The sequence below is a fragment of the Melanostigma gelatinosum genome (assembly GCF_949748355.1).
Source record: "Melanostigma gelatinosum genome assembly, chromosome: 13".
NCBI classification, from domain to species: domain Eukaryota; kingdom Metazoa; phylum Chordata; class Actinopteri; order Perciformes; family Zoarcidae; genus Melanostigma; species Melanostigma gelatinosum.
Window position 1 is genome coordinate 11,249,421 of NC_136646.1, and position 13,893 is coordinate 11,263,313.

The following is a 13,893-nucleotide window of genomic DNA, read 5'->3' on the forward strand; positions in this document are numbered from 1 at the left end:
TCTTTTTTTTAAGCGCAAGGGAAATCAGTTTCAGATAAAACTGACTTGCTTTAGTTAGTGTGTTTTGTCCCTCTGCTGATCATGGCAAAAGGACAGTGTGCTATTTGTGATAGGAGTCTGGGTGAATAGAAGAGCACATGAGAGCAGGATAAAGAGTGCTGACCTCGGCACGGCTTGAATAATATGACCAACTAAAATGCGTGCGTTTAGCCTACAACTGTCGCTGGCTGTGCAGACTGTAAGATAGCTTAGGGACGATCTTTATATGGAGGCACGCCAAAGTCAAGATGGTGCAGAGCTGCTTACAATAGGACAAACACTTCCTCCAGACAAAACTCTGTAGATCCTACCTCTGTAAATGCCCTCATTTTTCAAGGGACACATTTGGTTTCAGTTGACCTAGAACATTGTCATTTGTAATTGCAACTGTAGGAATGATATCCGCTGTAAGAGTACAGTGAATCATATCAAGATGAAAGGTGGAGAGCAAAGAGGCAGAATCACCATTAATACTTTCTGAACAGCATATTCACAGAAGGCTAGACTTATTTTACTGGCCATGAAGTACTTTATACTGCCTCAGCCTTAATTGAAGATGTTTTTTTGGTCCGCGATTGCATAAAAAGTTCATACTCTAGTTGTGTTATTCCACATTGTTTTTAAAAATGTTTTCACTCAGTATAATCATCCTCATGGTTAATATTCTGCGGGTTATGGTCTGCTTGCTACAGTGACACCTAGTGACGAAACCGCACATCTACTACCTCCACCACAAAGCATGCAGTGTACATGGAAGTAGTTATTATTGCACTACATCAACAAAGCACATGGCAGATACAACAAAGAAACAGGAGATCAACAATAAGACGAACGCCACAAATACACAACAATATATCCATATATTTTATTGTTGTCTGAGGATGAGCAAAGTACTGATGACGCAATCACCACTTAGGAAGGACCACACAGGAAGTAACATCACTTTGGCCACAGAGAAGTGGGAGAACTTACACAGTGCAAAACGCTTCGCTAAAAAGCATACGACGTGACATGTTTTACACTGTCAATATACACGGCTTATACAATATATTCACAGGTGAAGTGGGACTCTAAGACTCCGAACGAATGTTTGAAACATGATCATGTCAAATTGTAAAGTCATGCTGGTCACATAAGGTGCTGCGGTAGCCTAACAACACGAGATGGAGCACAGAGTCAGGAAAGCATATGGGGAAGCAGTGTCAGGGTTTCTTTTATAGGCTACATCACTTGTAGAAAATCAGGTTTTACAGCATGGCAGTGGTATCGGTCACATACATATATGTATGCTTTTATTTGTACCTTTCAGAGTGTACATTTTTCTCTTGTCCATTTTTTTCTTTTTCTTTCTTTTTTTTGCCATAGTAAAAGTGTGATGTCATACCAGAAATCCACACGGAGCTGCTCAAGCAGGCGTCAGAGCAATAGGAAGTGAGGTTGCCTTTCAACTCTATAGGCACTCATTTATCTGCATGCACTGTTTTAACATGCCTCGGAGAGCTGAATGTATATATAAATATATATATATATATATATATATATATTTTCAAAACATCGCAATTGAACAGATGTCTCACTGATGTAGAAAAAGGTAGTAAAAGCCCTATGTGAGCTTGAATGGATCATGAGGTTATGTTGTTTCTGTAGCATGCTAAAAGCTTGATGTAGCCTATAGGATACTGCCCTGCCGCAGGGCTGCACAGCACTCCCACTCTCACGCTTTGATGCTGAGGCACGTAGCTGAATCTACGTTGTCGATAAATGCACTGGATGCGTGACCGCGGACAGCGAAGCAGAGCCTGCCCGAGCCGCTCCGCAGGGATCTGACGTGGCACACAGTTTCAATACGGCCAATTTCCTGCAGCTGTCCCGAGCTCCTCGTGAGCATGAATGACCACGGCGGCGGTGGGCTCAGATGGACTAGATTTACTTCTGTAGATGGATACAACTTAGTTTTTCAGCACGCGAGAACCAATGGAACCAATTACAACCAGAAGTGCAAACACTGACTCTCTTCTACTTCCAGCAAACTAGAGCAAATATTCACAGGACAACTCCACTCTGAATTAATATGTGACTTACGTCTGCAGTTTAGCAATCAGCATTAATCAGCGTTTCTGTAAATGTAGCAGATTTTGCCCTGGAGGAAGCGATTCAACCCTGACTCCCTGAGCAGAAACCAATCAAATGTTAACGCTGAGAATTGAACTATCACTTGTGTCTCAATGTGTACTTTTATGATACTGAGGGGCACAAACAACTCAGGACCTTCCGCTCTTTCTTTTTTCTTTTTTTTTTTTACGTTTGTGCGCACACATGATTATTGTTTGTCACACTGTCCATGTTTCGGTTTGGTATTCGATCGCTTTCACTCAAACCATTTCCTTTGAATGCTTTTTTGATTCAAACTAATTTGAAGCGAATGACAGCAATGGCACTTGATGTAGAAGGGGATGGCTGCGTTGTAAAGTCCAGTCCAAATTCATGACACAAGTCATCAGTCTTGGTCTTCCAATTACCAAGACTGACAAACTAACTGCAGATAAATCTGACTGGTCATGATAACGTTGTCTTCTTTTGGTTTGGATTTTATGCTTTCTTTTTGTATTGGTGGAGTCTGATAGACGTAGTTACAATGACGAGCAATTCTTTACTCTGCAGTGTTAAAACAGGGTCTCTTTAGCAGCAGTTGATATCTGTGTACATGCTCATGGACAGGGATCCAGCTGCGGTCCCTTGAAGCAGAAGCTGAATTTTTCTCCTCCTCTTGGGGCTGGAGGAGAGTTTGCGCTTTCAGTCCTGGTGTAGTTTTTTCCTCTCGGTGATCAGTTCGGTTCGGTTCTAACACAGAGCTCCTCGGGACGAGACTCCCCGTTCCAAGTCGGTTGTTTTCCCTAAAAACTCTTCGGAGTTGGAGCGGGGATGTCTAGATGAGGTTTAAGTTACGTGAGGTGGTGTTTGGGCCTGTTGAAGACCGGGAACAAGGACAGAAAACGGGACCACTTTTCTTTTAGTGTGATCGTGTCACTGTAGCTGGCATCCTCGACAGTCATCCTCAGGCTCGGTGTTGTCAGAAGAGTAAGAGCTCTCCTCGCTCACTGTCAAACGCAACACAGGTATATTAGACAGATGTATAATATGACATATAAGTGATTATATATAAGTGTATGCAAACTTGTGTGACTTACACCACTCGGTCTGTATGGGCAGGAAGGCCTTGTCCCCGTTCTCTCTGATCATCTCCTCCATCTTATCCAGCAGGACTGACACACTCCTGTCCTTGCCAGGGATCTTACTGTCCAGGACGTGGTAATAGTTCCCACAGAACTCCAGTAGTCTTTGCAGCTCCCTCCCACCTCTGAGAATGTGCTCCTCGATAGGCGTGCGGCCCAGCCAATCACCACAGCTGAACAGCACCATGGTGTGGAGGCATGCGCTGTCACCGAACAGAGTCTCTATGTGAGACAGGAGCGTCCGCCTCTTCCTGGCTGTGAGAGACGAGACGACGGGGAGGACCAGCAGCAGGGTGTGGGGTCCAGGTCGAAGGAGGGCAGCTCCGCGCTGGGACTCTTGGCGGATGCGCTTCGGGGTTCGCCTCACCGAGAACCAATCCCAGCCTGGGGTGTCGACGATTGTGATCCGCCGGCCGGATACGAGCGCCTGCCTCCTGAGGCACAACTCCGTCTCCTGGCCCGACTCAAAGTACCGACGGCCCAGAATGGAGTTCCCCACCGAGCTCTTTCCAACCCCCTTCCACCCTAACAAGAGCAGTCTCAACTCTAAACCCAGAGAGACAGACAAAGACAGAGTGAGATATGGAGAGGAAGTTGGTGAGAAACCATTTGGAATATGGATGGCCCGTCTTAGTCGACTAAGATCTCTTGAGTCGCTTTAATCAGTTGTTTTGTTCTAAGTCAACTAAGATCTCTTTAGTCGGTGAATAGGTTGTTTTGTTCTAAGTCAACTCAGATCTCTTTCGTCGATTAATAGGTTGTTTTGGTCTAAGTCAACTAAGATCTCTTTAGTCGATTAATAGGTTGTTTTGTTCTAAGTCAACTAAGATCTCTTTCGTCGATTAATAGGTTGTTTTGGTCAAAGTCGAAGATCTCTTCAGTCGATTAATAGGTTGTTTTGTTCTAAGTCAACTCAGATCTCTTTCGTCGATTAATAGGTTGTTTTGGTCAAAGTCGAAGATCTCTTTAGTCGATTAATAGGTTGTTTTGGTCTAAGTCGGCTAAGATCTATTTAGTCGCATTAATCTGTCATTTTGTTCTAAGTCAACTAAGATCTCTTTCGTCGATTAATAGGTTGTATTGTTCTAAGTCAACTAAGATCTCTTTAGTCGATTAATAGATTGTTTTGGTCTAAGTCGACTAACATCTCTTTAATCGATTAATAGGTTGTATGGTCAAAGTCGAAGATCTCTTTAATCGATTAATAGGTTGTTTTGTTCTAAGTCGACTAAGATCTCTTTAGTCGATTAATAGCTTGTTTTGGTCTAAGTCGACTAAGATCTCTTTAGTCGATTAATCGGTTGTTTTGGTCTAAGTCGAAGATCTCGTTCATCGATTAATAGGTTGTTTTGGTCGAAGTCGAAGATCTCTTTAATCGAGTAATAGGTTGTTTTGTTCTAAGTCGACTAACATCTCTTTAATCGATTAATAGGTTGTTTTGTTCTAAGTCGACTAAGATCTCTTTAGTCGATTAATCGGTTGTTTTGGTCTAAGTCGAAGATCTCTTTCATCGATTAATAGGTTGTTTTGGTCGAAGTCGAAGATCTCTTTAGTCGATTAATAGGTTGTTTTGGTCGAAGTCGACTAAGATCTCTTTAATCGATTAATAGGTTGTTTTGGTCTATGTCGACTAAGATCTCTTTAGTCGATTAATCGATGAGTAAAAAAAAGGGCATTTTTAGAGATTAGTTGTTTAAATCAACTCATTGATTTGTTGACAAACTCGTATGAGTGTTTGTCTTCTCAGAATTTCGAGGACAGCCCTATTAGGAATATGGAAAAGGAAGAAAAAAACTTTGATTGACTAGAATGAGTAAGCTGTTTCTTCGAACATCAATTATGGTGTGTTGTTTTCTCTGGAGAACCGTTACGACACTCATCTCTCTTCTGTACCTTATGACCCACTCACTTATACACACTAACACACACACACGCACACACACACACAAAGCCCCCCTATACCTCTGGGAGGTCCTCCAATCATCTGATCCCTCTGTCTGACGTGCTCCTCCATCCTCATCCTCTCCTCGTCCAGAGCTCTCCTGGCCTGCTCTTCCTCCAGTAAAATCAACTCGTTCACCTCAAAGTACCAGCCTGGGTGAGAGCAACAATAAGTAATCCACTGTTTTCAATCAGTGCATTCATTAATAATGCAGTAATATGACTTCATATTACATATCACTTAATTTGAACAACAAACCTTGGTTATCAGTGATCATTTCCTCCACCTTTTCCATCAGCTCGGGTACCTGTGTGTTGTCCTCTGTGTCTTTCCGAGTGTTATCGAAGGCGTGGTACCTGCAGGTGGATGAAAAAACACATTTTTAAAGGGGCACTCGACCAATTTCACTTTACTCATCTAAAGGAGTCCTACTTCAGCTTATGAAAACAGTTGTATGTATGTATGTCATAGTGATGTCATCAGGGTTAGTGAGTCAGGATATCTCGGCCTTATTATTATTAGTCAGTCCCCTGACTTTACAAAAATTCAATACTAAATCACTGGAGTGCCCCTTTAATCAATGCAAAACAAATGTTATGGTTTAAACAATTAGATAATTACAGATGCAGAAGTCAGTCGTGAAAAGAGTACTCCACCACCCACAATGCAACTTGACTGCCAACAGTTCAGTGGGAGTTTTGGGTGTGTTATGCTTGTAGCGGCTAATGTTGCTCCACACCCACTGATTTTATTAATTTTTCAAACTTTTAGTCATCAGCCCCAACGGACGCTGACTCAAGTGACATCTGTAATGGTAATTTTTTATGTAGTATATATTTCTACTTACTTAGTTTATATTTCTACTCAGCATATTGTATTCATGCATAAGTCATTTTGCTCTGAACTTTGTTGAACTTCACCGTGTCTCTGTTGTGCAGAAGAAGAATTCTCCCTTGCCTGTTCACAAAGATAACTAACTGTGTTGTATGAGAATGTTCCAGCACCAAGGCCTTTGGGCCGCTTGCTTTGGTTGCTGACCGTTTGTTTTTGAATGTTGTTCCTATCAGTCTGAGACCAAAAGTCTGAGACTGAAATGTCTGTAACATTGGCCATCGGCCCCCACCTTTGCTCATTTCTCTATAAAGAAAGCGTGTTCACTTTTTTCTTGGTTCTTCCTCACTGAGACTTCCTCCACCACACATCACATGAGGCAATTTATCAGATTTTGAGCAGGTCCTTCCGGAGCCGCAGAAGGCTTATTCCAACATTTTTCACATATGCAGTAGTAGCCTTATATTGTACATACAGTTCCCCTTCAAGCTGCCTATTTAACCACAATATACTGTAACTATTTGTGATTGTTTTGCTTGCACCAACAAAGAATTGACACAGACTGTTTAGAGATTGATTTTCTGTGAACTCGAAGAGAGAGGGAGAGAAAGAGAAACACTGTACCTGCTTCCACATCTCTCCACCAGCCACTGCAGGGACTCGCCAGTGTTCTCTATGTGCTCCTCAATGAAGACCCCTTTGGGCAGCTTGTCCACCCCGGTGAAGACCACCATGGAGTACCTCCAGGTCCCTCCACCCAGGGCCCCCAGCTGCTCCTCTGCGGCCCTCCTCTCCGTGTCAGTGAAAGGCTGGGTGACCGACACCACCAGCAGGATGGCGTGGGGTCCGGGAGGGCAGAGAATGGCCCCCATGCACGGCCCCTCGCAGTCCAGGCTCGGCGGGGGCCGCGTCGGGTTTTCCGACTCTGCGCCGGCGTTGTCGTTGCTGTCAGCTTCGGGGTTTTCCTCCGGGTCGCTGGGGATGGCCCATGGCGGGGTGTCCACCACGGTGACCCGTCGTCCGTAGATCTCCGTCTGGCCAACGTTGCTGTGAGTAGTCTCTGTCCCAACGTCGAAGACCTCATCCCCCAGGATGCTGTTGGCGGTGGAGGTCTTACCAGACTGTGGCCCCCCAAGGATCAGCAGTCTGCGCTCAGGGGGGTGTCGGCCCCTCGGGTCCCCTGTTGGAACACTATAGATTAGACAATTCCTCACAATGATGGGCTTGTTAATTCATATTTCTAATGATCTTAATCCTTTATTTTGTTTCAATCTCTTGTTCTATCTCTAAAGTAGGGTTTTGCCAAAGTGCTTTTTGGAGAAGCGTCTGCATTGTTTCCACAACAACAATACAGCCTTATCCCCTCTCCTACTAATGCACTCATTTATGTCCTCGCTCCTTGTTACCTTATACCTCCTCTCCTTAACTGGCCCCTCTTTCACTCTTGTCCTTATCCCCCTAACCCCCCTCCCAGCATGCCTCCTTTTTGTTTCCCTCTGTCCTTAGCCTTTAGAGAAATTGGGTCGGAGCGGAGGAGCCTTGGACTCCGTCCAGAGAGAATAGCGTGTGGAGTGAACGTGATTCAGTGAAAGTTAAATGAAGGGGATAAATGTTTTGATGAACGACATCACAGACGAATATGGATTTTTGGAGGATGGCAACAGAGACGACGCCTGCTCTGTCTGTCAAGAGGGGAGAACATCGGAGGAGAGGGAGGTTTATTGATTCTGTTACTCACCAGTGCTGACACACTTTCCCTGTGAGCCGCTAAACACAGGAAGTTGACACAAGCAACAGTTTCCGAGTATGTTTTGGTCCAAACGTGAAACGGCTCTGAGGGTTTTTTACTCCGGATGCTGTGACTGAGTGAATGGTGATGGTGATGGTGGGTGTGTGTGTGGGGGGGGGAAACCTGCAGCGAAGTGTGCAGCAACGGATGAAGCCCACTTACCAGTGTCAGAGGCAGAGGACACAGCAGCCATCTTGTGTGTAGAACCTCTGGCGTCCTCCTCCTCGGCCCCCCTCCTCCTTCTCCTTCTCGCCTCCACGGTGGATTCCTCTTCTAGCCTCTTCAGAAAGCGACGGATCCCGTATGGCGTGCGAAAAGCTGGCAGCTCAAATGCTTCTTTGCTCTCTCTTTCACTCTAACCCTCATTCCACTGCAGTGTAGCTCACTCTACCCTGTGTTCCCTGTGTCTACCCCTGCCTCCCTTTCTCTCCTCATACCTCCTCTGCCATTCAACCTCTCTCCCCCCCCCCCCTCTTTTTTTAATCTATTATCCCTCCACACCCCCTCACCCCAATATGGCTCTTTACCGTCCTTCCCTCTGTAGCTTCTCTCCCCGCTCCGTCTTTTGTCTTATTTATCTGTCCAAGGAGAGGGGACAGATTGTGCAATGCAGGAGACAGGAAGCCAAATCCACCCCTGCAGCAGCAGCTCCACAAAGATGTCTCGTCATTTTTTCAGGCAAAAACAGAGGAAGCTGTTCCTCCCACTTGCTCGTATCACACAGCAGCAGCAGCAGCAGCGTGGCACTGTATGCAGACTGCAGTCAGGAGGACAGATAGAAAGATGGATAGACAAAGAGAGAGAGAAAAGGAGAGAGGGATTAAGATAGAGAGAGAGAAAGGCAGAGAGAGAGGGAGCACTCTGTTCTCTGTTTACAGCTGGATGTATTCCCCAGCTGCTGCATCATGCACAAACACAACTATTTATATGATGCCCGCAGATGTAGAAACACTGCGAGGCAGGGAGGGGGATGTATGCTGCATGAATACATTTAAATATTGATGTATAAGACATGCAACCTTACATAATACATGAAAGCTCCCATAAATAGCAGATGACTGTAAGACCGTTATCTAATTGCATTGAATTCAATGCACTGTCACCTTAGTATGAGTCATTTCTGAAGGATGTTCTGAAAAATGAAATGAATGAGCTCATGCTTGGCTCCTTAACAGCTTAATTATGCACCCTACATTGCGAGATACATTCACGGACCCACGCGAAATGGTGTAGAAAAGACGGTTAAAAAAATCATTAGTTGTATGTAGTTATAAGACAGTAATAACCATGATGATACATTTTGTAACGGGTGCTGACGCAACGTTACTTGCACACGTTTTTTTTTCTTACTCTGTTCCGTCGCAGCTGTTTTGAACAACAACAATTGAAGAGCAATTAGGCGATGACCTCAGTCGAGCCTCCCCGTGACAAGTGTCGCACGCAGACCTCACGCCGTACGCCGACTCGTAGTGTCGTAAAAAAACGCTCCTCCCCGTCCATGCTACCAGCTCCGAAGGCGGCGCGGCTACTTGCGGAAGCTAGCGTGTGTAGGTGAAGTTGCGGGGCAGACTTTTGTGTTTTTAGCGAAAACCAAGTCGTGTCACAAACATGGAGGAAGCTGACGAGTTCATGAAGTACCGTTCCCCGCTGGTGTCGAGGTATGCCAGCAAGGAAATGGCCTACAACTTCAGCGACAGGAAGAAGTTCACAACGTGGAGGAAGCTGTGGATCTACCTGGCCAAGGCTGAGAAGGTTTGACACGTTGTAGCTTGCAGAATAGCAACCGTAACCTGCGTCCCTGCAAGCGGTTTGTGTATATATGCACTATTCTTCATGCTTTATGAACTTAAGTGTGCGACCTTCAGAGAGCCCGAACAAGTTCCCTCCCCTAAATATAGTTTTGAGGACCCCCCCCCCCCCTTTAAGAGCTCCCTGCGGGGTTCTCAGGTCCTGAGCCAGCAGAGTTGCGCATACAATAACAATAACAAACGGAGGGGAATCATTTATCATAATTCAAGTCTTTTCAATTTTATTAGGTTTGATTTACACAGAAACCACGTGTAAATAAATATGTTGTTTAATCTGATTTATAGACATAATTCAAATTTCCTTTTTTATTAATACATTTTAACAAATTAAAGTAATTAAAGTAGAACGATCAGTTACAGATGCAAACATACCTTTATATTCCAGGATGCCAAATACTACTATTTTTTTTTTATACCATGGACTGTTTGTCCTGCATGTAGACGCACTTTACTTTGATAAGCAGAGACAGAAAGGCCCTCACTGTCAGACAGTATAAAGTATCACACCTAGAATATATAAGTACATCATCAGTACATTTGCACACTCAAACCCAATACTCTGAATACATTTGGATTCTTTGGAAACTTGTCTTTTCAAAATGTAGAATAAATGAACATGGGTTTGAACAATGCTTGGTATCACAGAGTGAGTCTGTACTGATGGTGTCAGGGCTTATTAGAAAGTACCCGCCGAAAAACATCTCGACATTTAGCTCCCAAACCAGACAGCGCGTGTGATCCCCTTTAAGGTCCCTCAGCTCATGTTTAGCATGCCGGCAATCAAGATGTATCCAAAAGACCCAAGGTAAATTGAACCAACCATTATATGCTGGTGATTTCAAAATGCATATTAACATAATTCTGTGGGCATCACAAATACTCAAACACTAATACTCAGAGTGAATTCTGCGTTTGTCATATAAAAAAGGGAGGATTGGGGGTGTAACTGGTGACAGACCCTCTCTCGCATGCATCACCTCACATGACCACTCACTAGTTAGGACTGATCAGTGTTTTTGAGATGCTCTTCGGGGCGTTTAGCTTTGCCACAGTTTTGCCTGTGCAGAGTTAGCGAGGCTTGTGGCTGCCGCTGTGTGGCCTGTGAGTGAAAATAGCATGCAGTGAATGTCACAGTAACAGGAGACCGCCTCCCCGAGGGGGGCTGCATGTTAACAGTCCAACAGCCGAACCGCCGCAGCCTTTTTGTCGTGTTTTTGTCATTTTCTTATGTTGACTCACTGTTTGCTTTTGACCTGGCAGGGTTTGAATTTGCATCATGGAGGGAAAGACTTACTGTCAGGTGTTTGGGCTCAATTTCTCAATAAACCCATTCTGTAGTCCCATCACATGACCACTCAATCACCAGCGAAACTAATCTAATCAGGATCTCACGAGGATAGCACATGCCTGAGAAAAGAACATCTGTCTCCTGTTCAAACATCTTAAAGTGACATGATCTTTTAAAAAAATATATTTTTAAAGAATGAGAAAAGAAATTTAAGTAACAGGGCTAATATATTTCATTCTCTAAATAGATAGCTAGCAAAGTCCTCTTTTTTTTCACCGTGTCTGTGTTTCTCTCCTCTCTCCCTTCTCCCTCGTTCTCCTTCAGGCTTTGGGTCTTCCCATCACGGACGCCCAGATTCTGGAGATGGAGAGCCACGAATTGGACATTGACTTCGCCATGGCGGCCGAGGAGGAGCGTAAGCTCAGGCACGACGTCATGGCCCACGTCCACACCTTCGCACACTGCTGCCCCGCTGCCGCCCCCATCATCCACCTCGGTGCCACCTCCTGCTACGTGGGAGACAATACTGTAATTATGATGCTTTTCCATCGATTACGTGTAACAATCAACTATTTTCTCTCCCACTGATCCCGTAATGATGAAACAACTTCAACAAGGGTCAGTTGCTATGTGCCCTTGGAAAAAATAGAATTCCCATTTATAAAATATAGCACTGCATTGGGATTAAGTGAGTAGTTCTTATGTTCCCTAAGTGGTTCTGTTTCCTCCTTAGGATCTGATTATGCTGCGTGATGGGTTTGACATTCTCTTGCCTAAGGTGAGGCTCAGCTGTTTGCCAGAAAACACACACACACACACGCACACACACGCACACACACACACACACACACACACACACACACACACACACACACACACACACACACACACACACACACACACATTCAGTTGTGCATCTAATTGTGATATGCCTCAGCTGTTCAGTAACGAGTCAACAATGTAGAACTAATCACCGCAGTAAAGGACCCGAGTAACATCAGTGTGTTACGCAATAATTTGCCACTAAAACCCTTTTTCTCCACAGCTGGCCAGAGTCATTGACCGACTGGCAAACTTTGCAGAGAAATACGCTGACCTCCCCACGCTCGGCTTCACACACTACCAGTGAGTCTCTCGGGTCGTCCCGTCAGACGCGTCCCGCTTGCAACGTTGTCCCTCGGCTGTAATCTGACCAAGAACACGCAGCGTTTACATATCTCCTTCCTCCTCTTCCTCCTCCGCCTGCAGGCCTGCCCAGCTGACCACGGTAGGAAAGCGAGCGTGTCTCTGGCTGCAGGACTTGGCCATGGACATGCGGAACCTGCAGCGACCCCGCGACGACCTGCGTTTCCGGGGAGTCAAGGGGACCACCGGCACCCAGGCCAGCTTCCTGCAGCTCTTTCAGGGCGACCATGACAAGGTATACATCGTCACTGAATCGCATGTGGACAATGATGGAGATTTATTATCAGAAAACATTTTTTTTTTTGTGATGGATTATAAATGTAATATTTTCCTTCATCAGGTGGAAGATCTTGACAGAATGGTGACAGAGATGGCTGGCTTCAAAAAGTAAGTTCTCTAGTAAAATACAACACATATACAATCCCCCGCCTCTAATATTGAGTCCTTTCTGTTCTCCCAGGGATGTGATTATTATGACACAAGACCAGCAGACATGGATATGACATACAGTCATTGTGTAAATAAGGTTGGTGGTGTGTGTTATGAGCCCTGATGGTGTTGTTCCCGTGCTTCACAGAGCCTACCTGGTAACGGGACAGACTTACAGCCGTAAGGTGGACGTGGACTGTCTGTCCAGCCTGGCCAGTTTGGGAGCTACTGTTCACAAGGTAAGCTGCAGGATCCGCAGACACGTAGAGAAACGTGGCCATCTGGTGGTGATTAACGGAAATCTGCATGCACTCTTATAGACGTGATCTTTTCTACCTGACTTTTAAAGTATGAATTTGACATGAGGGACGCATCAAGCCGACTTTTTTTCAGTCTCGATATCGATACCTGGGCTTTGGAGAAATTATCCGATACCAGTTTTTAATCAAAAAGCTGTGTGGAAGTGACTGGGATCAACTTTTAATGCGTAAGGCAACATGAAGAATACATAGATATGGATGTGCTGAATTGATCTTTATTAAAACGATAGTGTCTGACACCAGATTGGCCCATTGTCACCAACAACCGATTCCAGATTTCAATCCGTATCTGACCGATATTAGTATCGGTGCGTCTCATCCTCCATCCGTCTGTCTGCTGCAGATCTGTACAGACATCCGCCTGCTCGCCAACCTGAAGGAGATCGAGGAGCCTTTTGAGAAAGACCAGATTGGTACAGTCGCTCATTACTCGCCTCACACCGGTCACATTCTCACGCATTGTCCTGTGATGCAGTCAACATGTCTCCCTCCTCCTCCTCCTCCTCCAGGCTCCAGTGCCATGCCCTACAAGAGGAACCCCATGCGCGCAGAGCGTTGCTGCAGCTTGGCCCGACACCTGGTGGCACTGTTGGCCGACCCGCTGCAGACCGCGTCGGTCCAGTGGCTGGAGAGGACGCTGGACGACAGCGCCAACAGGTCGACACCCCCAGACACACTTATGCACTGAGATATACTGATATGCTTCTGTGGCAACCCACAGTGTTACTGAATCAGCTGTAGGTATCCGGGCTCTGATTTGGTCCTGGATCATTCAGAGGCCTCCTCTACATATTTACTAATCTCACCCCCCCGCTGGTGTGCAGGAGGATCTCCCTGCCTGAGTCCTTCCTGACCGCTGACATCATCCTCAGCACCCTGCAGAACATCACAGAGGGACTGGTGGTCTACCCCAAAGTCATCGAGAGACACATCCGCCACGAGCTGCCTTTCATGGCCACAGAGAACATCATTATGGCCATGGTGAAGGCTGGAGGAAACCGACAGGTATTTTGTTTATACGACAAGTAA

General features: G+C 45.4%; 2 protein-coding genes across 2 annotated transcripts in view; one reads left to right on the plus strand and one right to left on the minus strand.

Moving 5' to 3' along the window:
- Positions 1-915: 915 nt before the first annotated feature.
- Positions 916-8,235, minus strand: LOC306786649 (GTPase IMAP family member 8). Its single transcript, XM_079281481.1, has 6 exons — positions 7,997-8,235; positions 6,670-7,225; positions 5,473-5,570; positions 5,235-5,366; positions 3,228-3,818; positions 916-3,137 (listed from the first exon to the last, which is right to left on the minus strand). Exons 1-6 carry the CDS (start codon positions 8,025-8,027, stop codon positions 3,064-3,066), a joined length of 1,482 nt encoding a protein of 493 aa, XP_079137607.1. The 5' UTR covers positions 8,028-8,235; the 3' UTR covers positions 916-3,063.
- A 1,085-nt stretch (positions 8,236-9,320) lies between these two features.
- adsl (adenylosuccinate lyase) overlaps positions 9,321-13,893 on the plus strand; it is a 5,109-nt gene continuing 536 nt past the window's right edge. Inside the window, exons 1-10 of the mRNA XM_079281442.1 lie at positions 9,321-9,586; positions 11,255-11,458; positions 11,664-11,708; positions 11,976-12,055; positions 12,179-12,350; positions 12,456-12,502; positions 12,693-12,783; positions 13,208-13,277; positions 13,374-13,521; positions 13,689-13,869. Coding sequence (XP_079137568.1) covers positions 9,443-9,586; positions 11,255-11,458; positions 11,664-11,708; positions 11,976-12,055; positions 12,179-12,350; positions 12,456-12,502; positions 12,693-12,783; positions 13,208-13,277; positions 13,374-13,521; positions 13,689-13,869 — 1,182 coding nt within the window. The 5' untranslated portion in view covers positions 9,321-9,442. The remainder of the gene's footprint in view (positions 9,587-11,254; positions 11,459-11,663; positions 11,709-11,975; positions 12,056-12,178; positions 12,351-12,455; positions 12,503-12,692; positions 12,784-13,207; positions 13,278-13,373; positions 13,522-13,688; positions 13,870-13,893) is intronic.

What these genes read in the sequence shown, in the direction of transcription:
- LOC306786649 (XM_079281481.1), bottom strand. Translation starts at nt 8,027, where the DNA reads ATGGCTGCTGTGTCCTCTGCCTCTGACACTG. An exon ending in GTGGAGAGATGTGGAAGCAG is followed by an intron (nt 5,571 to 6,669) that starts GTACAGTGTTTC and finishes ATCCACCTGCAG; the next exon opens with GTACCACGCCTTCGATAACA. An exon ending in AATGATCACTGATAACCAAG is followed by an intron (nt 5,367 to 5,472) that starts GTTTGTTGTTCA and finishes GCTCTCACCCAG; the next exon opens with GCTGGTACTTTGAGGTGAAC.